Source organism: Varanus komodoensis, unplaced genomic scaffold (assembly GCF_004798865.1).
Source record: "Varanus komodoensis strain SLA01 unplaced genomic scaffold, ASM479886v1 scaffold12, whole genome shotgun sequence".
In the NCBI taxonomy this organism is placed as follows: Eukaryota; Metazoa; Chordata; class Lepidosauria; order Squamata; family Varanidae; genus Varanus; species Varanus komodoensis.
Window position 1 is genome coordinate 26,634,965 of NW_025335349.1, and position 25,053 is coordinate 26,660,017.

At 40.4% G+C, this 25,053-nt stretch overlaps 2 protein-coding genes across 6 annotated transcripts in view; both read right to left on the bottom strand.

Annotated features, from left to right (window-relative positions):
* Window positions 1–10,728, bottom strand: part of CERS5 (ceramide synthase 5) — a 62,651-nt gene extending 51,923 nt beyond the window's left edge. For both annotated transcript variants that reach the window (XM_044422020.1, XM_044422019.1), the window contains exon 1: window positions 10,479–10,728. In XM_044422020.1, coding sequence (XP_044277955.1) covers window positions 10,479–10,675 — 197 coding nt within the window. In that variant the 5' untranslated portion in view covers window positions 10,676–10,728. The remainder of the gene's footprint in view (window positions 1–10,478) is intronic.
* A 3,675-nt stretch (window positions 10,729–14,403) lies between these two features.
* LIMA1 (LIM domain and actin binding 1) overlaps window positions 14,404–25,053 on the bottom strand; it is a 53,893-nt gene continuing 43,243 nt past the window's right edge. For all 4 annotated transcript variants that reach the window (XM_044422026.1, XM_044422027.1, XM_044422025.1 and 1 more), the window contains 4 exons: window positions 22,527–22,575; window positions 21,918–22,033; window positions 18,085–18,218; window positions 14,404–16,655 (listed from right to left, as the gene is read on the bottom strand). In XM_044422026.1, coding sequence (XP_044277961.1) covers window positions 15,665–16,655; window positions 18,085–18,218; window positions 21,918–22,033; window positions 22,527–22,575 — 1,290 coding nt within the window. In that variant the 3' untranslated portion in view covers window positions 14,404–15,664. The remainder of the gene's footprint in view (window positions 16,656–18,084; window positions 18,219–21,917; window positions 22,034–22,526; window positions 22,576–25,053) is intronic.

Below are 25,053 nucleotides of genomic sequence, written 5' to 3' on the forward strand. Positions count from 1 at the left end.
CCATGGTTTGTTTTCAGTGTGCTTATTATGATGTGCGAACCAGCCCAAAGAGTCCTACACAGCAGATGGGGTAGTGGTTTTGGAGAGGAAAAAGGCAGAAGGAGACTTATGAAAATGAATCCAATTATAATCAGTCTGGTTAGGGACCCTATTCATAACTAAGTTTCTTTCTTCTTTTAAATAAGTTGTATATACCAATAAAGCTGCAATAAAATGTACATAGCAATGTAAGAGAAGAAAAGCAGAGGAGATACTCTACTGAAGGTACTGACTTCAACTAAGAGCTACAGCATATGAAAAGCAGCCTATTATGTAATTAGGGCAGATAACATGGCAAATAACCCTCAAGCAAAACAGATAGCAGCAATGATATGGGGGTGGGGAGTAAATCCACCAACTTTTTATTTTACCAGTTTGCCAGGTAATAGTGAAAAAGGTCCTGGCGAGAAACTAGGAAGACCTTGAACAACTGTCACTAGAGCAAATAATTCTAGATAACAAGGGATAAACAAGTATACCCTATACAGTTGGACTGGGAACATGTTTCATTTCCTAAATATACCTTGTAGTCTCTCTTTCTTTCTCCTCCTTTCAGTGCAACCCAAAGTAGCAAAGCTCCCTGAGCAGAACCAGTCACATCAATGCACAGTAGGAAAATCAATGTGTTTCAAACTCCTCAATGAGCTTCAAGTTTTCCTGCACATGTACTCCTTTCTCAGATTCCATCTCTTTCATGAGTTCACTGTAATTCCACTGAACTATCCTGGCTCTATCTTCCAGTTGGATGCAGCTTAAAACTTTTGACATTCATTACTTTCTGTAACCTTCCTAATTTCCAGTTTAGTTACAGGTTTTTACCAATGTACAATTCAGTCTGTTGGATGGTAGTGTGTATGTTGCTAAAATAACAGATTTCCCAGCTACCTACAAGCTGGAGATCTGGTCTAGCTAGCAGGTCTCTTAAAATGGTGGACTGGAGGTTGGAACCAATGGTTAATCAAGTAATGTTAAAATCAGTGTAACATTTAAAAAGAAGAAGTTCTACAGATCTCATCATTTCCCAGCCAGCCATGCATGTTGTACTTGCAGGACTTTTAGCAACCTGAACATGCATAGGAATGCATCCTAAATTTTCAAAACTCAATTTTTGCAACTCAAACTACAACTCCCATCATCTGCAGGCAACACAACTGGAGGCTATCAGATTGGGGAAGACTGATCAAGTAGTTTGTGATGAATCTTCAGAGATGTTATGCATGTTCTGTATGTTTGACAAACAAACGTTCTGAGTATATGATAATGAAGTCAAATGGCATTAGGCTATGCAGACCACACTGCACTACAAAATCTAGACTGGACTGAATTCTAATGAAGTAGTACAGCGCATTCACATATTTTCATGAAGCTTGCAAACACTGGAAAACCATAGCTAAGATTCAAAGACACCTGAGATAAACTCAAAAGGATGTTTTACATTTTATCTTTTGTAAACAATCCCCAAGCTATATTAGGTGCTCATGAGCAGTGGTCTGCCAATTTCAATTGCTCGTGGATTAAAATGATTTTTCTGGAGCTGTTTCAGCTGGGCTTCAAGACTGATTTTGATTGCATTGTGAAGAAAAGTATGTGGAGTGTGATCCTGCTGATTCTCTTTCACTTCTCATTTACCATGCTATTTTTTAAAACTTATCTGTGGTAACTATGAAACTATGCTGCACTTTCTACAAACCTAAAAAGCATTGCCACCCTATTTCTGGAGTATGCAGAAACTGGTATGTATATACAAATGCGCAAGTGAGTCACAAATCTACGGCAAGTAAATGAGGCAGACACAAACAGAGGACAAGTAGACAAACCAAATAAGAAGTGAGCAACATAACGGCTCAGTACACATGCCATAGTAATCCAGATTAAAAATCAAGATCTCTGGTTTACTATCCCCTGCCAAGCCAGAATCTCCAGTTACTGACTAAGCCAATGACTAAGAACCCCTGGTTTGTTTAGTCAAATTAGAAAAGAGTTCCATATATCCCAAACTAGTTAACAATCGCCACTCATAACTTTACTTCTGGGGACAATAAAACAATTGTCACATTGATTTCATCTAAAATGAGCTATTATCTTCCTATTGCTATCTTACAATAATGCTCAGGAAAATATAAATGATCTGCACATAATTAATTTTACTGTATGCTTACAATATATTCTGTTTTACAGGCTAATGGACGAATTACATTTGTGCAAGTAAGATAAAGATGGTGGCTGAAATGGGAAAGAGTGCTGCCAGGAAGGATTTCATAACAGGAAGGCTTTGAACGGTCAGACCCATATTTCAACTGCTGCTTCTCTATGTAAGCCCTTCTTTCATACGTATTCACTTCCATTTTCAAGATTCGGTGAGCTGGGTTGCACTAGAAATAAAGCCTTTTCTCTCACCTACCTTCTGTTCTCCAACTTAGGAACCCCTAAGAATTAAGAGTGAAGATGTAACTAATGTAAGCAAGATAACTATTCACAGAAAAGATCCATTCCTACGAATTCTTGAGGGAAACACGAGGGAGTTCACTGCTTCAGACTGCTTATTTTAAATGAAAAGAATACTTGTTTCCTGTTACCTTTAAAGAACCATATTTCTCAGAAATGATAATTTTAAAAAAACCATTTGGCCTCATAAATAGCCAGACAGCATTGTATTTGAACAATGTTAGTGATCCTGTGTCACTGAAACAGTCTGTAAATACCACCAATAGTCGTATGGCAACAACTCTTTAGGGACAATGAATATCTAGATCCTTTTCCATCAAGTTTCGGGACAGGATTTTTATGGAAATAGATTTAGTCACTCTGGTGGATAACCAGCCTATACCAAGAGAAGTCAGGGGTGGTGAAGCCCCATTGATTCTTTTGTATGTCTCAGCAGCATCTGATTCTGCTGGCCACAACATCCTTCCAGATTGGCTCTCTGAGATGAGAATGGAAAGCATCACACTGCAAATGTTCCATTCACATCTTAATAAACAGTTCCAGAAGGTGGTGCTGAGGGACTATTACTCTACCCAATGGCACTCATGTTACAGTGTTCCAGAGGCAAGCTGAATAAAAATAAATGATTTTTAAAATATATTTTTAAAATGTAAATAATTGTATTAACATTAATGCTTTATTTTTTACTTTAAAATAATAAATGAAATACTAAATTTCTTTCACTTAAGGATGCTTACAATTAAATCTCATCATAAATATGCTAAACTTGCATTAACAATATCATAAAAATGAAATTATTTATTCCATTTTGATACTACCCAATAGCTGAAGCTTTCTGGGCAGTTAACAAAAGGTTAAATCACAAACACATACTAATTTAAAAGAATAAAACCATAATAGCAATTGCTGTTGCTATCATTCAGCACAGAAGCATACTAATGGTACCGAATAAAGTGGAATATACAAAAACAAAGTAAAAGGTTTGCATATTAAAATTCTAGGGGAAAAAAGATGTTAATCTGCCACCGAAATAAATATGAAGCTACCTATCAATCAAATATAAACATAATATTTAGTTTATCTCATGAAAATAGCACTGTCTAATCTAGCTACCACTTCCTGCTTTTTGAAAGTTCTGGCTTTCAGTTTCTCTAGCTAAAGTCAGATGTGCAAAAATACAAAAGAATAGTTCACATAAGCCACTGAGGGTCAATTCAACCACTGGGTCTGCTGGCCCCTATTTTGAATATGCAAGCCATGGTACATGCATGTCCTGGCTTATTATGCATATTCAGAATGGCTGCTGGTACAACCTGCAGTGCCCTGCAGATGTGTAGACTTGCTGAACTTTGTGGTGCTAGGATTGTTGCTCTGTGTGTTGGTGGAGGCCAACCAAGCAAGGCACAGAAGTTAAGAAAACATATCAAGGTGGATAAAAATTAATGCTTTAACAACATTAACATGGATCTTGCCCTCCTAGTAACTATTAAATCTTACTTTGACCTATCAGGCATGGATCTTTGTTTCTGTTTGCTACTTTATTTTTTATAGCGCAAGGTTGCACCAAGACAGAGTGAATCAACATGTTCATTAAGGTATTGAATCTTGGCTGTGATGAGTAATAGATATGTAATTGAGTAATGGAGGCCAGTCAATCAATGTAATACAAATAAAATTGTGGGTGGGTGGGTAGTCTGTCTGGGCTGGGAAGCAGTGTTCATGGAATCACTGTTCAAAGGCACCTGAAGGGACATCTAGTCTAATTCTTATTGGTGCAGGAGATTTACTGCTATATCATCCTTAAAAGGCTATGATGAAAGAAAATGCCCACCTTCTGAAATACCCTGTTCTACTGTCAAACACAGAATATATCATCAATACATTCTCCCTAATGCTTTCTTAAAGTAAGTTTTTCTTGTAATTGAACGCCTTCCTACACTCTGAACCAATAAAAAGTACACCATCTATATGACAGCTCTTCCAGTGTTTGAAGATGGCTATTTTATCACCTCCTGTTTCTTCTCCAAGCTAAACATATCTAATTCCTTCAACTTTTCCTCATTGGACTAGGCCTCCAGATTCTCACCATCTTGGCTGCCCTCCTCTGGACACATTCTAGTTTGTTAATATCCTCCTTAAACTTCAGTTGCCAGAACAAGACATATTGATCCAAGTGAGATCCAACCAAAACATTCTGCTGATGCAGCCTAGAATTACATTACTCTTTTAAGCTGCTGCAACACATGGCTGACTCATGTGTAGCATTTGTTTCTTTTTACACATGCTGCTGTGAAGCCATCTGACATCTACCCAGTATTCATGCAACTAATCCTTCTTATCAAGATGCAGAATTTTACATTTATCTGTTAAAAATTCATTAGTTCTGGTTTAATTCTCCATCCTGTCAAGATAACTTTGAAACCTGTTCTGTCTTCCAAAGTATTACCTACTTGACACTGTCTGGTGTTATCTGCACATATCCTAAGAACCCTCTCTATTTCTTCCTCCAAATAATTTACAAATATATTGAGAACCACTGGTTCCAGGTCAGAATCCTACATGTGAAGATTATTTATACAGAGTCCGACCATCAGATCATTGCTGACAATGTCCTACCTGAGATACCAAGAATCAAGTCTAGGCATACCTGCTCCGCTACTGAACACTGGCCTCCTCCCACTCATCACTTCTCTCCATGTAAATGAGGCGCCATTGTTTGGGCATGGTCCAACCCAGCTACAAATCCCCCTAACAGTAGCATAATTTAGCCCACATTAAAGCAAGACCAGCTTGCCTACTATAATTTCATGGGGGATCTTGCTGAAATCAGTAGATGGTGTATCACAGTATTCCCCCTATTTAGCAGGGTACTAACACTAGCCAGGTCTACAGTGGGTTGGACTCACTGTCTGGGCATGCTATTAGAACTGGCTCCTTCCTTAGAAGCATAATGGTCTCTATCAGTTAAATACAGAATCTTCTGGCACCATAAAGACCAACAAATTGTTCTTGCACAATCTTCTACCAGCTGAGACTGATGATCCCTCCTAAACAGACAATCTAATTAAGACAGTCCATACACAGCTCAAGCTACTGTAATAGGTTGCACCGTATATGGGACTGTTTTGGAGGGCTTTTGGCAATTAGGAAACATACTGCTGTGTTCTGTATTAACTGGAAATATCTAACACATCTTGGTGGTTTTAAAACAGTGACAGTGATTGGCATTCTGTTTCTGACCACAATACAAATGACTTGTGATCAGGGTTGCTTTAAGAGCTGCTTTCTGATATATGAACCTGACCAGATGGTGAAGTTGCCAACTGAGGTTAGGCATGTAGTGACAAAACCATTTTAGTTCAATTGATTTCAATGTGTCTAAGTATGACTAAATCTGGAATCAGCCTTGTAAGTCACTCTGAGAACTTTGGTTGAAGAGCAACTGATAAACAACCAAAAATGATAAAATAACTCTCTATACTGATAGTGTACCACAGTGCAAATGCTTGTGGAAATGTCTGCCTGTGTTAACCTCTCCGCAAACATGAGGATTTCCTGCTTTTCAGGGAAGTTAAAGTTAATACACAGATGTAGTGTTCTTTGCTCCCCGTTGGAAATTCACTATTGAAATACCTCCCTCTGTAGACAGCAATCCTATTTAACAGATCAGAATTCTGAATATATCACCAGCTTTCCTTGTTTTGTAACAGAGTGATCCTGTACTAATCCAACAGCCAAGTGTCAGGTAGGGGAGGCAATCCTAAGTTTCTGACATATTTTTCATAGTGATGTGCCTAAGAGAACAATGCTGTCCTGATGGGAATTTCTAGCTGCTTTGTCTGAGGCTGTTCTGAATTTAAAATGGCAACCTACAAATACAAAAATCAGGAGATACATAAAAGAAACCCTTTCCCAATCAGGAGAGAGAGGTTTGTCAACTAGAGTTCCAAACAGTCTAGCAGAGCTCACACACACAAAAAACAGGAACTACAACCCCAGAAACATTCCACTGCACTGATAATTCTGTTTGTGCTTATGAGGTGTTTCTAACTATTTTAGCAAGATTTTTAGGTGACCTATTCTAGATCCAAGTAGTGAGTAGTGATTTTCCCCCTCCAAAGGAAAGATTAAAATTCTAATCTTCCTTCAGGGTAGAAAATAAAATCTATGCAATGAATACTGTGCCTTACTAAGATAAGTAAACTTAGTCTGCGGCTGTGATAAGCTAAAAGTATGGATGCACTTCCTGTAAAGTCAGGAATCAAATGAAAACACATCATCAACAGGACGAGAAGAAAAAACATAACAGTTGCAGAAAACTATAGCTCAAGTTATGAGTCACCAGTCCCAGACTCCCAGTGCTAACTTATGGCATATAACTCATGTAACATTCAGTCCCAGAATGAAAGCAAAGAAACAAGAACAGTAATTTTTTTACTGTTTAATGTTGTGTATGAACATGGGAGGAGCAAAAAGGGAAGAAGTTGTCTTGTATTTCCCAGTATGTACAAGGAAATTTGCAGTCAAGGTGCTGGAGTCCCTTCTAAAAAGTGTCATTTGATGACTGAATGTAAAAGGAAGAAAACTCAACTGCTCTCAATAGAACTGCTGGATATTTGTAGTGCCACACAGTAATGTGGGGTTTTATTGTACAGATAATTAATTTGGATACTGTGCTCCATTCTGTTTTTTTGTAAGACCATCCCAAGATATTGGTAGTGGATGGTCTATAAAAGTTTTAAATAAATATGTAATCAGAATTCCTGATCTCAACAACTTGATTCTATGGACTTCTACCCAACCATGTTATGCAGACAACATAATCCACACAAGGACTGAACATGGCTGTGGGTTACTTTGAACCACAGGCTATTATGAAGATGGTATTACATTTATCTCTCACTGTGAAGCTGGTTATGTTGAGCATTAATGATGGACCTAAAGTCACCCCATAAGTGAGAACTAGAACCCAAATTTCCAGAGTCCTAGTTCAACACTCTAACCACTATCCCACACACGCTCTTACTTGATTATGGGTCACTGCTGAAACATAGGTTGTCTGAACCTAGTCATGCTAACAAAGGATGATTTGTTAACCACAAACAACCCAAATTTCACAACCCCAAAACATATCATGGGTTTTCCTCATGAGTTGTGATGGTTAACAAACCATGGTTTGTTAGCTTTGCTGGATTCAGACAACATTATGGCCCCCATTTCAATAACTCACATATTCAGACCTTGTGAGGGGCTTATGATACTGTCTGAACCCTGCTGCAGAGTAGTAGTTACAAAGGAATATGCTCATGAAAATTGGAGATATATTTAAAGGCAGTTAACTAGTTTTTAAAAATGTACCAAAACTGGATCATCAGGTAAAGCAAAGCTCCTATAACATTTTTTTACTTTGCTACATATGCCCCAACTAAATGTTAATCAAAAAGAAAAATATGATCCACTTATTTTTCATAGGAAAAAGTAAATTATGTTAAAAAGTTTCATACAGTTATATGCTTTTTAATATCTCACTTGACAAGGTGTATGTACTGAAATGGCATAAGTCACTTCACAGTTTCGGCAAGGGGCGGCATAGAAATGTTATAATAATAATAATAATAATAATAATAATAATAATAATAATAGGTGCATATGGATGCCTTGAATTCCATGCTAGAGAAAAAGATGTGAGATATAAACATAGAAGTAACAATAATGACAACAATATGAGTATTTCTCCATAGAAAAACTCTGCAAACAGAAAACTAGATATGTTCTGTTGCAGACTAAGGTTCTCCTCAACATCCTCAAAATGTATGTTCATTTTTTTAATATGGAAGAGCATTCGGCCACCCTAACCAAAACATTAATTGTGAAAACAAAGTTTTTAGCATACTGTGTAGTTGCTGGCAGCATCTAGGGGACCACAGAATAAATGAGATTCCCTGATCTGAGCTCATGGTTTGGGAACTGTCCCACATCCCACACTGCCACTGCTTCTCTAAGATTAGGAACTCAGCCTTGAAGACAGGGTAATGGGGCCATTCTGAGGAACAAGGAGGTTGGATGCTATGAAAATAACTTGTATCCTAGCATCCCCAGTACCGCTCCCGCCCCGAGCACCTTAGCTGAAATGCAGAGTAGGAGGTGCAGGAAGGTGAAGGCTGCCTCCACTACTCCTCTTGCTCTGCAGTAGATACTTAGGTATAAGACTCTAAGTTCAGGGGCTTATGACAACTGAGGGCACAACCCAATACAAATGTACTCTGAAGAAATAAATTTCCATACAAGATGAATATCTACTAAAAACAGCTGGTTCTTCTGAAAGTTGGACTTTCTCCTGCACTGTGTACAAGGTTTTGAGTATGCATGCAAATATGTGTTTGTTCCAGACACACACTTTGGGAAGACAGTGTTTTCCAGTACAAGTATTAGTCTATATATAAAACTAGCATATGCCAAGAACCTTGCTAAGCTTACAAGGCGAAGTGCCTCAGCTTCTCCCAAACAAAAACACCTGGGCAGAAGAAAGTGAATCCCATGTTGACCTCTACACAATCACTTTCATCTCAACTGCCAAATGATCTCTAGCCTGTGAAAGCTTAGTACACAGTAAGTATGTGTCTTTAAGATGCCACAAGACTTTCTATAATCCTATACAGATGTTGGGCATAACAAGGTAAAAGCAGCACACATAAGAGGGACAGAGCCACATACGCCAAACCCTAAGTCCCTGTGCTGACCAGGTGATCTGTAGTGGGCTTCAACTCATGTATGCCTGAATGCAAGCAGTAGTCTCCAAGCAAAGGGTTCTACTCACATACAAGTAAACAGAAGTTGAAGCCAACCACTGACCTTCCCATTGAACACAAGGATTGCAGGGGATGGGACCAAGGCTTGAGGCAGGGCTAACATACAGAGCTCTGTCCCTTTCGCGCTGAAACTCTATTCAGGCCTAAATAAGGCTTTTGTTTTTGTGACAACAGACCTGCACAGCCAGTCCCTTGAGAAATCTCTATGAAAATGCTTGATCAAACCTAGTATTCTCTCAGGGAAAGACTGGGGTAGGGGGAGTCAGAATTGGGGAGGAGTGGCTTGGTGCGAAATTTTGCACTCCACCTAAAACTGTGAGACACTTAGTAAGGGACAAACACTGCAATATTTATTGTTACATTTATATCCCATCTTTCCTTGAAGCAGTTCAAGATAGTACAGTCATCCTCCATATTTAGCCTCACAACAATCCTGTGAGGTAGGATAGACTGAGAGACTGTGACTGGACCAAGGTATGAAGCCCAGTGAGCTTCATAGCTGGATGTCGATTTGAGTCCAGGTCTCCATTGCTAGTCCTACATTCTAAAGTAGCCTTTCCCACCCTGGTGCTTCATCGGGAGGGCATCAAGTTGGGAAAGACTCCTAAATTATCAATACACGGTACGTTGCATGCCTTTGCATACTGAGAAAAGCACATTCTGTCAACAGTGTCAGATTAGGGCTGGAATTTAGACCTCCATTCAACCCATGAAGCTGGCTGGGTGACCATGGTCCAGCTGCAAGTTCTCTATCTCTGCCTAACGTATCTCATAGAACTGACGTGCATAAAACAAATGAGAACGGTGCGTCCTACCCTGGGTTCCTTGGGAAAAGGGTGGGATACAAAGGAACCTAATTAACATTTAAACTGAGCCAAAATGTACAATAAGAGGACACTGAGCACGGTGCAGAGCCCGGGGCGTGGCTGAGACAACACATGCAGGGTCCTGGGAGGAGGAGGAGGAAACGAGTCCCGCTCATCCAAGCCGGGCCTGTCGTTCTGAAAAGGAAGTGAGGGCGATCGCCCTCCGTAGCACAGGCTCGGTCGCCCGCACACCCCACCCACCCGCCTGGGAGTCAGGCAAGCGGAAGTGTGCGCTCCCCCAGCCCGTCGTCTTTCTGGTGGGCCCCCGGCCGCCTCCCCGGCACGGAGCCCCAGCGACCTTCCCCCCGCCACTCTCTACCTCTCGAAGAGGTGCCGCACGACCAAGATGCCGGCCGCCAGAGGGAAGGCGGCCAGAACGTGGCTAGAGCGGTATCCGCTCTCGCCGTCGGGACCGTCTCGCTCCAAATCGGTCCAGGTCACGTTGGCCGGAAACCAGAAGCGCTCGCTCCAGAACCCGCTCCACAGCCAGGCGGCCGCTGCGACTACTACCGCCATCTTCCCCCCGCCTCTGCCCTGCCAGGCAGCCGCTGCCTCCGGCTGCCGTCGCGGCGAGGAAAAAGGAAAAGAAGAGCAGCGGGAGAAGGCGTGGCCTCGCAGACGCCCCGCCCATTTATCTGGAGGGAACGCCCCAAAATCGCTGTCGCCGCCGCAGTACCAAGAGAGCGTTAGGAGGAGTAAGGGCGCATGCGTGTTCCTATAAAAAAAAATATCTGCACGCGCACAGACGAGAGCAAAGGTCCGCGCTTGGTTACAGGGGGAAGGAAAGGGCGTGGAAAAAGAAGTTAAAGCACATTGTGTTTGGATGGGTGTCGAAGTCTTAGAGCTCGTTCTCTCACAGCTTGGTTTCTTGTTTTAAATGGGGGCGAGGGGGTGTGAAAGGGCATGACGATTTCTTAAACTGTAACGATTAGACCAAGTTGATTGCATCATTGCAGTTATTGACTACGAGTTAACCTGCAGAGTTCATTAGACATGTCGTTTTCGTTTACTCTTGAGGGACAAATGCTATTGTAACCGTATTTTTCAGGGCTTGCTTCTTGCTGATTTTTTCAGATTATACGGCATTCCGCTGTGCTGAGCCACACTTGTGCCGCCTGTAGAGGCTTGAACAGCAGCAGCGAGCGCCGCGTGGAACTCCCGTTCTTTGTGCTCGAAAGGACCGTGACCGGGCACCCTAGATAAGCCACATTCGTTCCGTAATGGAAACCATTTGAGTTGTTAAAAAACGGTAGTTCAGCTGCACAATCTAGAGGCCTCCTCTGATTTCTCTAAATTCTAGGTTTGAGTAAACATACCTCCGCATTACTAGGTATCCAAGCAGACGGATTAAACGGTTTAAACCTGACTGTGTCTGCTGGTGGAGCAAGCCTTAGCTCTTTATTGAAAGCAGGAGCGCTGCTTGCCCTTGCGGACTTCCCTATTTCCTCCAGATTCAGTTGCAGTCTTCACACAGCAGGGGGAAAGGGAATATGAATTTTCTCAGGAGCAATAGCTTACAGACGTCTTTATGCCAAGCAGTAAATAAGCATTTATCATAGAATCATAGACTAGTAGAGTTGGAAGGGCCCATGAAGGCCATCGAGTCCAACTCCCTGCTGTTGCAGGACACCGAGTTACACCATCCCACTCAGATGGCTGTCCAGTTTCGCCTTGAATGTCCCTAGTGAGGGAGCGCCCACCATCTCTCTAGGGAGCTGGGTCCACTGTCATATTGCTCTGACAGTGAGGAAGCTTTTCCTGATGTCCAGCCTGAATCTGGGTTGTCACAACTTGAATTGATTATTCTGTGTCCTACACTCTGGCATTAGCAAGACATTATATAAGACTTAATATAAGTATTTAGTCGTACTAAAAACACTTTCCTGTTATAACGCAAACTGTTCTGCAGCAATGTAGTCCTGACTGGGCAAGTAAGACCCATTGGTTTTACAAAGTCCAGTTTTTGGTGGAGAAAAAACACAGCTGCCAAAATATTTGCACTATCTCTGGAGGCATGTTCATAGGGATCGTCATGAGAGCCTGCACTTCAGGATTTACCACTAGGGGACCCTCTGTTCCCTTGTAAATTTCAGCATATGTTCACACAGGCAGAGCAGAAGGTTATCCTTTTCACCTATGGCCTCTGCAGGCCAGTACTCTCTTCTTCAAGCATATATCACAAGTCAAAGTCTAGGACAAATGCTAATACTTCATCCTATAATACAGAGTAGAAACAAACAAATTTCTCTCAGTTTTCAGCTAACCAAAAGCTATGTTTAAACATCACCAGCCAGACCTCAACATACTTAGCATGCATTAAGAGCAGTCACACTTGACTTTGTTCTGTGGATGGGTGGCTTTTGTAGTAATCACTTTTAAAAACTTCACTACCTTTGAGGGAATCCTACAAGCATCTTCTTGAGCTGCTGTAAATGTATGTGGCATCCAGTGTAATGATAGTAAAAGAAAAGTACAGGAGGCAAATTGTTTGACTGGTTCTTCTAGGCTAAAATGCAGTGTGGCAGTAATAATAAATGAGAGCCAGTGTGGTAAAGTGGTTACAATTGCAGGACTGGGACTCAGGTGACCCGGGTTCTAATCCCCATTTGGCCATGGAGCCAAACTGGATATCTCTGGGCCACTCAGACTCTCAGCCCAACCTACCTCACAGGGTTGTTGTTGCATTCTCCTCCTGCTCCTGAAGGCAGCAGCAGCAGAATGATGTAAGCCATTTTGAGTTTGTTATAAGAAAAAAGCAGGGTTAATAAATAATAATAGAAGTGCCTTATAAATTTATCAGGAACTTGGGGATGCCAGTGGGGGTGGGTTGGCAGTATAATATTTTGAAGAATTTGCATTATTTGAGTGACAGTTTGGCAAGACCAGTAATTGCGAGGACAAAGGGATATGAACTAAGTGGAGGACAGCATAGACAGTTTAGGAACCACATGAGGAATAGTTTATATTCAGATAGAATAATCATATGAAACTCCTTGGAGACCCTTTCATTTTGCAAACAATTATTTAGCAAGCACTTTTGCCATAATAAAAGATTGCACATGTACTACATACATGCAAGTTACCGTGTTTCCACTTATGTTGGCGTTACAGCAATTGCTTCTGGTCATGGTACAGATGAGCAGGGGAGGAAGGGAGAGAATGAATCTGCATGGGCAGCAATAAGTGTTGAACTGACCTGTTACTAGCAGTGTAATCCACCAGGGTTAGTGTAAACTTGTTCTCAGGGTTTTATGGAAGCCTTCAGTAACTGGAATAGGAATCAGAATAACCTCTTGGACTCTGGAGCAAGGTGTTTTATAGATAACCAATTGGCCTAGCACAGAAGAGAGTGTTTTGTAAGTGCTTTTTATGCCCATTGCTTCAGAATTTTATTTATTTAAAATTTTCTATTTTGTAGTATATGAGAGAAACTAAACATTTCCGAATGAAAATTAATCACTGCATATCTCTGCTAGCCTTCCTATGTTAGCTGAAGTGCTACTTAAACTGAAAGTTCAGAGTAAACAGAATTTTGTATGCATAATTCTTTGACATTTCTCAAGTACTTGGCATTTGCATCACATTCCAAAATTAATTCTCTCTTTCACCATCTGGGAGGAAGTAACTTATTATCCACGCTTTTAGAATACAAGACATTTTCCTTATTTCTTCTCAAACACTTTTGGCAGTGGAGCTTTCACTCCCAGATGATGGGGCTCAGTTTGGTAGAATAATCTTTCTAATCCATAGGAAACACACCTCAACTGTTACCATTAGATATCCAGATGGATTTTGAACTTTAACAAAGGACTGTCATCAAGGTTCAACCACTCTTAAGTATAGCAGAAGGATAATTCCTAGGTGAAGCTTTTAGCTCACAACCTTTCACCTGTAGATAATCATCCAGCAAGATAACAAGAGCTAAGGACACTTATGTAACCTGAGCATAGTTATTTGCTTATATCTGTTGGCTTGTTTCTTTCTCACAAAAGCAAGCTAATCCTCAGGAGACACCATTCTAGTGAGACATTTTATCAACCAGTTTAAGTTCTTTAGACAAGCAGCGTGTGATTCAGAGAAAATGTATGCAAAGGCTTTAAAGGATCTCACTAAGACTGCACTGGAAACTAAAATCGCTATATAGCAAGCACAGCAGCGCCACCTATTGACTTAAGATAGAGCTTTTCGATAGATTCTCACAATCCCAGCCATCTCGTGGCAAAGAAAAGTCTCTATTAGAGGCATTCAACAATAAAAATGACAGAGCCTTTATTGAATAAAAATGTTTCATACTTAGCAAGATTGGTAAGAAAGCAGAATATTTTACAACTCTAAATATAGTTAGAGCTAATTTAAGTGAACACATTACAAAAAGATTAAAAATGGTTAAAGTAAATTCTTTGTCCAGCTCAGAATACTATGATTTATAAAATACATAAGTCAAGTTGAAAAGCACTAAAAACACAATACTAGAAATCAATCCCAAGAAATCCTGACTGTTTTGTCTATTTATCATGATGTAGAGTTTTGCATGCAGCATTTTTTATGACAACTCTTAAATCTTGAAGTTGTGTATATGTAAAGTTTCAGAACATACATTGCTTGCAGAAGAGGAGAATTGACATTTCAAGTAAGAAAGTTTACGTAGGAAGAAAAATGTGAAATTTAAGTAGTGATGCATTACAGACAGAAGCTTTGCCCTCTCTACACAGTCTTTCGCTGAGCAGTACTCTTAGAAATAAAGATGCCACACTTCTAGGCAGGAATGAGAAAGATGGCCAACCAGCAGATTTTGATTTACCTGGGTCCCAATGTATAAATGATGTATGAAAAACAAACAAATGAAAAAAGCAAAGTGCAAAGAAGGTTCTTTTCTGATTGCTGCAAATAAAAATAGTTTTTCCCTAAATTATGTCACTGACTGCATATTTAAGATAGTTATTCTTGGACACCTATCTAGAAGACAGTGTTTTCACTATTCTTTTTTAAAGTATATTTTGTGCCTTTACACAATTGTTAAAGTGCAGCCACCATTTAAAGTGGTTCCCAAACCCCTTGGAACTGGTCCCTAAGCACTGCAGTAGTGGTGTGAATGGTAATAGCAATGTATCTCAAGAGCCGTTTTCTTTCAGTTCAGCTTTGGGGAGTACAGTGACATCCTGCAAAAACAGCTGTATTACCAAAACCAGAAGAGCATAAGAGGCCATTTAAATGGCCAAGTTACAAAGAATTCAAGAGTGTAGTTTTACATCATTGAAGCAGCAGCTATTCCCACAACAAATGTTTGCTCAGTCTTCATAAAATCAATTATATTCTGGCAGGCTTTCAATGAACTTTCCTATAAAATGCAAATCTGAGCAAGTTTTTATGGTTCCCTTATGCATTAATCTGCAATACGGTATCACTTTCATAAAGCTGCTTTAAAGGGAGGGGAGAATGCAAAAACACACCAATTTAAGGCCCAGCACCCTGCAGTAAGTTCTCTAGTGGGAAACATATTGCTTTTTAGTCATCATCTTCATCATAGTATCTGTTGCGCTTGATCTGCTCTTCCACAGTCAGATCTTCTAGGTCTTCCCCTTCAAAAAACCCTATATCTTGGGATTTATGACTTGGGCTAGCAGATGGTTCTTTTGCAGTTGTCACATTCAAGGCAAGATGTTTAGGAGAAAGAGAGAATGATGCCTCTTTCTCTGGAGATGCAGGCTTTCCTGTAGCATCTTCCTCTTCATCAGTGTCAGCACACTTCTGGCCATTTTCAGCTAGGCTCTCCTGGACTCTTTCTCCCTTTTCCTGGTACAGCTCCTCCTCCTCAGTAGTGTTAGGAGTACCACCATGCTCAGCTACATTGCTTTCTTCCACTGGCTTGTTTTCCATCACCATTTCCTTCTTGGGTTCCTCAGTTTTCTGGACCATACTCCTCTTAGCTTTGGGAGGTGAGGTGTTCTCAGTTCTATGGCTCTTAACAGAGACTGTTCTAAATGAAGCAGCTACTGTAAATGGCCGACTTCTTTCCTTAAGTGAAGATGTCCTTCGTAGCTTTTTAAGGTCTTGGTCCACATCTTCTGGATGATCTGGCTTTGGGACCTCATCTTCTGGGGGCCACTTCGGCTTCAACACTTTGATACCTTCTTCTAAGCTACTTCCTTGGCTACCATGATCCAGAGGTGGTGGCCAGGCAATCTTCAGCTTCTTTGTTTCTGTAGGCCTCTCTTCCTTCTCAAGCACACCAGCAGCTTTGGCTTCCATGCTAGCTGCCAGAATCCCAACTTTTGCAATTGGAGCATCTTCCACCCCAGGGCTTGAAGGACCTTCTGATGCATTTCCAATATATGCAGGTTTCTCCTGGGATTCTTCATTCTCAGTTTTGCTTACCCATAGTTCTTTGTGTGGCTTATGCCCAAAGCCTTCATCATAGTTGCCTTTTGATTTAAAGAGCTGGTTAAAGTGAGGCTTGCAGTAAACATTACCATGCAGGGATGCATATGTTCCAAGTCTATACAAGGAAAGAAACACATAAGCTATCATTAGCAGATGGAGTAACTTGTAAGCAAGCATTAATTCCCTCAAAACATGTATCCAAAACCGGTGAAATGCATTGCATCCACACCACCCTGTAAGATTTTCTGAGCTAGAGTACAAGAGGTAGCAATTGCATGGACAATTATTCCAAAATACATCTGCAACATTCCACTTACAAGAGTTGCTCTTAAATATTGTACTAGCCTGTTTTGAATCATTAATTTAATCAAACTGCTACAGACTCTCCAATAAAGGACAACTATTATCAGAATGTTGAAACCCTTTTGCTACCTGAAGAGCCGCATTGGAGTTGTCTAGATTGCCTGTTCCTAGATTGCCAGGACAGGCAGCAGAGGCAGAGTCACACCTGATAATTAGCTGCTCAGGGTCATCTCTCTACTGTTGCCTGGCTGCCCAAAGAAAGCAGCCTATTGACTCAGATAACGTTGTGATGTGAACATGCTGGCAGCCAGGCTGCCTGGTGGCTGGATAGGCAGCTGCTGCCAAGATGACTATTACTGTTACCCTCACCACCTGCTGCTCCCCCACTTCACAAGCCACTCCAACTTCCTTGTCATACAGCCCAGGGCAAGTCTGAGATGGGGGCTTTCTTCCTGGGGACAGATAAACAACAGCAACCTGTGGAGCCCCTTATTCATCTGACTGGGAGACAGCAGTCTGGAGAGCCTTCTGTCCTTTGCTCAAACCAATCATTCCATCGTGCTGCTGAGCCACCGTAAAGGTGGCCATATTGGATCAATCCAGAGGACCTACTTGCCCCGTTTCCCAAGCATGACCGATCAGATGTCTCTGAGAAGTCCACAAAGCAGGCAAGAACCTTCCTTATTTGCCCCAGCATCTGGCATTCAGAGCTGCCTCAAGACTGGCAGTTTCCACTTACCTCTGTCAACACTTATTAGCCATGGCCCCTATCCACAATTCTCTCTGATCCCACTTCTTTAAAAAAATTTCCAGTCAGTGGACATCACCACTTAGTATACTAATGTCTTCTGCAAACTAAAAGTTTATGTTATGTCACATGTGGGCAAGGTATGACCCTCCACACTTGGTTGGACTGCAACTCCCATCAGTCCTAGCCAACATGATCAATTGTGGGTGGGATCAGGAAGCTTCTGAGTAGCCCTTTGTTATGTGAAGTGTGCACTCCCTTTTCCTACCATTCCTGGAGTTCCTACCATAATTTAACTATTTGCTGTTTACTGTGGTGCATGTGTGGCTGTATCCTGTGTAGTAGATTCCACTGGAGCTCCTCCTGGGCAACCGAATAGTAGCTAGTTCATATTTCTCAGCACCAGAAACAACCCACATTAGATCACTGACTGTATAGCAACCTATATTTCTTTTCAGAACAACGGAGCTATACTGAAGACTCTTAGACTTACGTGAGTTTGCTGTTGCAGTAAGAACAGCGGAAACAGCTGATATGGTATACTTGCTGGTTGGCGAAGAGACGTTCCATTGGGTATACAGTCTTCTTGCAAGCAACACATGTTTCCTTTGCTGGCAACTGGAACTTCTAATGGAAGAAAAGTGACTGAGTTAGAGCAGTATTTTTCTTTTGGTAGCCGTGACAATCAATGACAAGCTAACACACCATGGACTATTTAACTTAGAAGCAACAATCTCTTTCCTTAACTTCTTTTCTTCCTCTATCCATACCTGCCAAATCCCATGTTCTCAAAAGGCCAAGTTAATCAAACAGGCAACAAAATCCCCCTCCTTCATGAGTACACCATCTGCAAAAATTTAGGGAGGTAGCCCTCAAGTAAAGATAACCCTTTGTGCAACTGTGGAACTGGCAAAAGGCTGGGTGTTTAAACCTAATGTGACAATTTATACTCATCTTCAAAATCTCTAAGGAGGGCCAGCAGATTGTAAGGAGGGGGGATGTAAAAGGGAGACAAAGGTCAAGCTCAGCAGAAGCAATCGGAAGTCTGGCGGAATGAAGACAGTCTTCACACTTCATCACAAATTCTTCAGCGTCAGAGCACACATGGTGGGACATGCCCACCAGAAAACAGAACGCTAACTCAGACACTGATTGCGTCTTGCACCACCACACATATTCCTTGTGCTTCAGGTAGGCTGTCCTCATCTTTCAGAGCCACATGAACAGTCCCGTGTTTCCATTTGTTCATCAGACTATTTACAAAAAGATTCTGTTTTTTAAAGTGCAGAGCTGTGCCAGGGGTTTCAAGGGAGCCAACCAAACAGCACAGTACAGGGCTGGTTCTGCTTCCAAGTCGACAGAACCTAGCCTGCCACCCTTCTCCAGAAGTGGACCCTGGAGGGGAAAGTCACATGTGGACTGAATACGCTGAGGATGTTAGATAGGTCTTCAAGCACAAAATGTATGAGAGTGGACACACCATTCAGGGTCTCAACAAGCAAGCATAGCTAGTAAGGGAAACTGGTCCCTTGACCACCGAAAGGATAATGCTTAAGCCATTGAGATTCATTTCTTTGTTTAAAAGAAATGGCAAAGGGCCTTTTCTGCTGCTGCTCCCCATCTTTAGAACCCCCTCCCTAGAGAAATTCACCTGGCGCTGCCTTTATTTTCCTTTTGGTGCCAGGTGAAGACATGCCTTTTAGGATTTTTTAAAACACTTAGCCTGAATGATGTGGCCCTTTTTATATCACGTTCATAGATGTTTTAATTGGTTTTAATGTGTTTTATTTTCTTAATGTGTTTTATATATTGTAAGCCACCTAGGAAGGCCTCAGCAGTTATAGGTGGCCTATAAATACATGTATAAAGAAAGAAAAAGTATTTCTAAACAGCTTATTACTACATCACACCTAAATGATATAGTATAGAAAATATAAAACAAAAGCAAAATTACAAATTCAGCCTTCAAATCAGGAATTAATAGTTAATTAACTGCCTTTCATAAAATGGTGCTTATGTTGAAAGAGCTTCAATGTCTTGGAGCCAGTGCTTTAAGAAGACAGTCAATTATTTAATATATATTATAAAATCTCATAGGTAAAGCAATTTAATATACACTGTGCTTCACAACTAGAATATGGGGCCCATGCTAAAGAAATAAATATTGGACAACAGAAGGAGCAGAATGATTGTGCTTCCAGAGGGGTATGCTTTCTAAATTCACAGTGGCCTCGCAATACTGTCAGTTAAGGCAGCAGAATACTGCTTGTCCAGGCACACACAAATAATGGTTCTTTCCTTTTAAAATGAAAAAAGATTCATAAATATTATCCTCTTATTTCATGCTGACAATCAATAAAGTTTCCACATAACAGGATTATTTAAGTACTTGCAAAATAGGCCCCTCTAACAACAGAAAGAATCCAGGTAATATACTGGCTTGGCTGCCAAAAACTGGTTTCCCATCTCATCTGGGCGCTCAGCACTTGCAATGCATGAAAATAGCTGCAGCAATGAATATCCAACATTCAACTTACATGAGCATATAGAGAAGGGGTTGGGGGTTGTGTAGAAATATGTTCCTTTCCAAGCATGCTATGAATAGCAACTACAGTATAAGGGTGAAGGGTGAAGTCCAGTTAATAAAAAGGAGGACAACAAGCAAGAAAGCTGAGAGTTGAGCTCACATTAAAAGGGAGGCAGAAGGCAGGAGTAGAGATTAGGAACCAGGAACAGGAAACAGAAGCTGGAAAAGACAAATGACTATTTATAAATATATACCGGGCTGGTTTGAAAGTGTACTAAGAAGTTCCTTGGATGAAAACCATTCTATATTTGCATTAACCCAATAAAAACAGACTCAGTTGACAAATTGCATAGAATCAAGGAGAGAACAGTGTTTCTTAAAGTTTAACCAATTGTAACAAAAACCACAGGTTCATTCTCAATGAAACTAGAAACTTTTAACTATATTTGAGTTTTGTGCTCTTTTTTAAAAAATGGATTAAGGAAAACAGAAGGCTTACCTATTATAAGTTTTATGTTAAGTTAAAGGCAGAACTGAAAGCAAACTTCAACTGTGGTGGGAGTTGCAATCCATCTTTTCAACTTCACTTCCTCCTTAACTATATCACTTTGCTGTCTCCACCTCACTCTCCCCTTACCAACTAGCCTAAGAACCCTTATTTTTTTTTAATACAGTTAATATCCACTCCAACCAGCAAGAAAGCTTGGTTACTGGTGTATCAGCTGCTATATCCATTCAAAACGTGCCTGCAATACCCAAGGACCCATAATGAATTTAAGTACAAGCAGGTGTGCCAGCAGGCAGCAGGCCAGCATAGATAAGTACATAAAACTTTTAAGAGTCAGCACTTAGGCATCAATCTTTTTTAAAATAAAAACTTTGTGCAGAATGTGCTGAAGAAGAAATGGCATATTAATGAAGACATAGGAAAGAATGGACTTAATATCTAGAGTAAAATAACTAGATAAAGTTATTTAGATTGAATACTGATTCCTTTGCTGTGGGTTTTGAACTGTATCATATTTTAGTCTTTAACATATTTTATTGCATTTTATATTTATAACAATCTTATGGCATTTTAGTTTTTTTAACTGCAATCTGTCCAGAGAACAGTATTAGGTAGGCTAGAAAGTGAGAAATAATAGTGAACCAGTGCAAACATGACAATCCAGAATGAGACTGATTCATCCATTCCCTAATGGGTTTCAAGACTTCAGCTTTGTCTTTTCTTCTCCCCACCCTATTCAGTAATGTAAATATGCATATTTACATTTATTTTTATATCTACATACTTAAGCTGCCTATTTTTGTATTTCTGTTATTTAGTTTTAAAAATGAACAATGCACTGAGAGCCAGTGTGGAGTGGTGGTTAGAGAGTTGGACTGAGGACCAGGGAGGTCCAGGTTTTAGTGCCCAGTTGGCCATGAAGCTCAAGGAGTGACTTTGGACCAGGCACTCACTCCCAACCTAACCTACTCTACAGGGTTGTTATGAGGATAAAAAAATGGAGCTATGCAAGCCATCTTTTGTTCCTCACAAAGGGAAAAAAAAGAATATAAACACAATATAGCTGCAGCAGCCATGGAAAGATTCCGTCTACCAACTTTACCAACACCAGCCTCTTCCAAAGTCATTCCTGCCAGGGTATGTTCAGCTCTAAGCCCTTCATAGAAGCATTACACATAATGTTTTGATTTATTCCCTTAAATTTCCACAGGCAAAGTCAGAGAATAAAAGGCAAGTTGTAACTATTGTACTGCCCATTGGCTATCAACTAAGAAAAAATGATCCACTGTACCTTCACTGTTTTCGGAGGAGAAGTGTCAGTCTGGCTAGGCAATCTAGAATCAGGGCTCTGCTGCTTGGCGTAGACAGACCTCAGGACTTCAGTCTCTTTCTGGGCATTTAATCCAACTAAAATCGGGGAAGAAGCCTTGTTAGCATTTCTCATTTCAGGCTCAGTTCACTTCCTGGATTAAGGAAGTTTCAATTAAATTAGTAAATGCTGCACCAATTATTATAACATCCCAGAAGATGCAAACATTACAAATAAGAACAGCAGCTACTTCAGATGGAGCACTTTTGTACTACCATCAAGAGGGATGCCTTAGACAAAATAACTGCTTAATTAAAAGGGCTGAAGAAACTGTACTTCAGAAACTATAGTTTCAAAAGAAAGAGTAGCTATTTATTACTATTATTATTAATACAATTTATTTAATTTCTATACCGCCCAACAGCCAAAACTGAGTGGCTCACAAAGCACATTAAAAAACGAATAAAAGATACTGCATTTAAAAATAGTAAACCATCATTAAAAGTATACAACATTTAAAACCACTTATTTAGTTAACCCAGACACCAGTAATTCCTCCCTGGACTGGGGCAGGAGAGATTAAGCACTTACTGCTGCTGTTTTCATAAAGATTGGAATTCAAGCCATCTATTATGGAAACCTGTAAGAGAAACAGTAACTATCATCAGCCTTTCATAGCAAATTTCTAAACAACTGGACTTGCTTGCTTAACATTGTATTACTTTGCTGTAAAAATATAAAAAACAAATGGATTCAAACAAGAAGCAACCAAGATAGACACATGTTGTGTAAAGCACAAAGCATAATGTGATGATCAAATGCTAAAAACACAGCAGCCTTGCTACAGCAAAGACATAGCTCTTTGTTGCCAAAATCATTTCTATTTCTCCTTTCCTTCTTCATCAGGTAAGGCTGTGCATGTACTAAATCTGTGCCTGGATGCAAGCCTAAGAGACTGAAGCTAAAAGCAGACAAGCCTGAGATGCTGTTAAGTGAGGGTGCTCAGCAATCCTGCCTGCATAGCTATCCATGGACTTAGCAAGTTGAATCAACTTGGCTAAACTAGAAAGGTGCAGGTCTGTACTTGGATGGGTGACCATGTGCAGCCTCCTGCTCTGCTTCCACTTGATGGCCTTGTAGGCCCCTTCCAACTCTACTTCTATTCTGTTATTGGATTAATTGCCTGCCCATGAAGAAACAGGTTGGGGATCCTTTTGGAGCCATCTTTGTCACTAGAAGCCCAGATAGTCTCAGTGGCATAGAGTGTCTTCTACCACCTTTGGCTTGTGGCTCAACTATATTCCTGTCTCGACAGGGATAACCTGGGTTCAATAATCTATGTTTTGGTAACATCCAAGTTAGATTACTGCAATGCATTCTAGGTGAGGCTGCCCTTGAGTACTGTTCAGAAGCCAAAGCTTGTACAAAATGCAGTAGCCAAATTAATAACTGGGATGGGAAGGTCCAAACATAAGACTAACTGTGGCACACCTGTACTGGCACTAGCCCAGTCAAGGAGCTGGTTTTAATTTATACAGCTTTACACAGCTTGTGACTACAATACCTGATAGAATACCTCTCCCAACTGAATCTATCAGACTCCGTGATCAACATCTGAGACCTTCCTTCCAAGTGCCACTTCCAAGAAAGGCAACAAAAGGATCTTCTCAGAAGTGGCCCCCAATTATGGAATGATCTCCCCACTGAAGCCCACTTAGCACCAAGATTGTCATCTTTTCAGTGCCTGAGAAAGGCTGCTCTCTACTTTTAATTACGTATTATGAGACTTGTCAGCTATTTTAACAGGCCTAGTTTTTATTGAAATAAGTTATTTAAATTGCTTTAAATTGTGCCTATTGAAGTTTTAAGCTGCATTTATAATACTGAACTTTATTTTTATCTATTTGTATTATTTGAATAATAAAAATTATTATTCAAATTAAATAATAATTAAAAATAATTAAAATTAAAAATTATTTTTATTATTTGAATAATAAAAATTGCTGTGAAATGTCCATAGAGCTTCAGTGATAGGGCAAAATAGCAATGAAATAAAAATAGTCATCTTCCTGTTTGGTATTTTCCAAGATTTACAATGAAGTGCTTCATTTTCTCTCTTTAAAAGATAGCTTATTAGAACTGCTGTCTATTTATCAACAGCGCAATTGTATTGTCCCTGTTCCCCCACCAATAAACTATGGTGTTGATTGTCCACAACTACAATTGCTGCTAAGACACAGCAATAGCTTCCTTAAAAGCCTACCACTGGTATGTAAGGAGCATACAATTAATTGCTCCCTCAAAAAGTTAACTCTATGAACAAACTCCCAGATGGCTGCCCATAACACTGCCAGAATAAGTATCCATTTCCATGTACCACTCATTGTTATTTTTAGCTGTTTTTTTTTTTTTAACTGATCTGGCACTTTATCCTGTTCACACTTGGAATGCCAGCTAAAAGGTTGTGGGACTCCTTCATGCAAAGAAAGCAGATGGGAATGTTCTTCTACTGGCATAGAACTGTACAGTCTATATGGACTCTTCCAAGTAGGGCTAAGCCCCTCTTCCGGGGGAATCCTCCATTCGGCAATAGCCTTTGTTACAGCAGGGTTTTGCTCTGTCTTTTTAAAAGTGTAGGTTTGTATTCAGGGGCAATTATAGAGGAAACCTTGCCAGATTCAGAATACAGGAGTGTCGTTTCCTCCCCTGGGATGACTACTCTATTAAATAAAATACAGCTTAAGACTGCTCACACTAAGGAACTAATACACCATAATAAGCTTAACAGCAACATCTTGCTCATTTATCCTGGAAGCCCCATTCCAAGCAACCAAACTGTGCAAATTAATAAGGAAGCACATAAGCTGGGATAACACACAGTGCTCATTTGAGCCATTTCGGGAGGAGTGCTTTGCAAGCGTTCCACAGCACGTTCTACAGCATCAGAGAGCATTCGAAGCAAAATGCACTCATGTCCCAAGCCCTCGGTGCAACATGAAGAATGCAGTGCTTTCAGCATGCAAATTAAGGGATGTGCAGACACACATATTTCTGAGTTTATTAAACATTTCTGCCCGTCTCCTGTATCCGGCTAGGATGTTCTACGCGAATGTTTCCA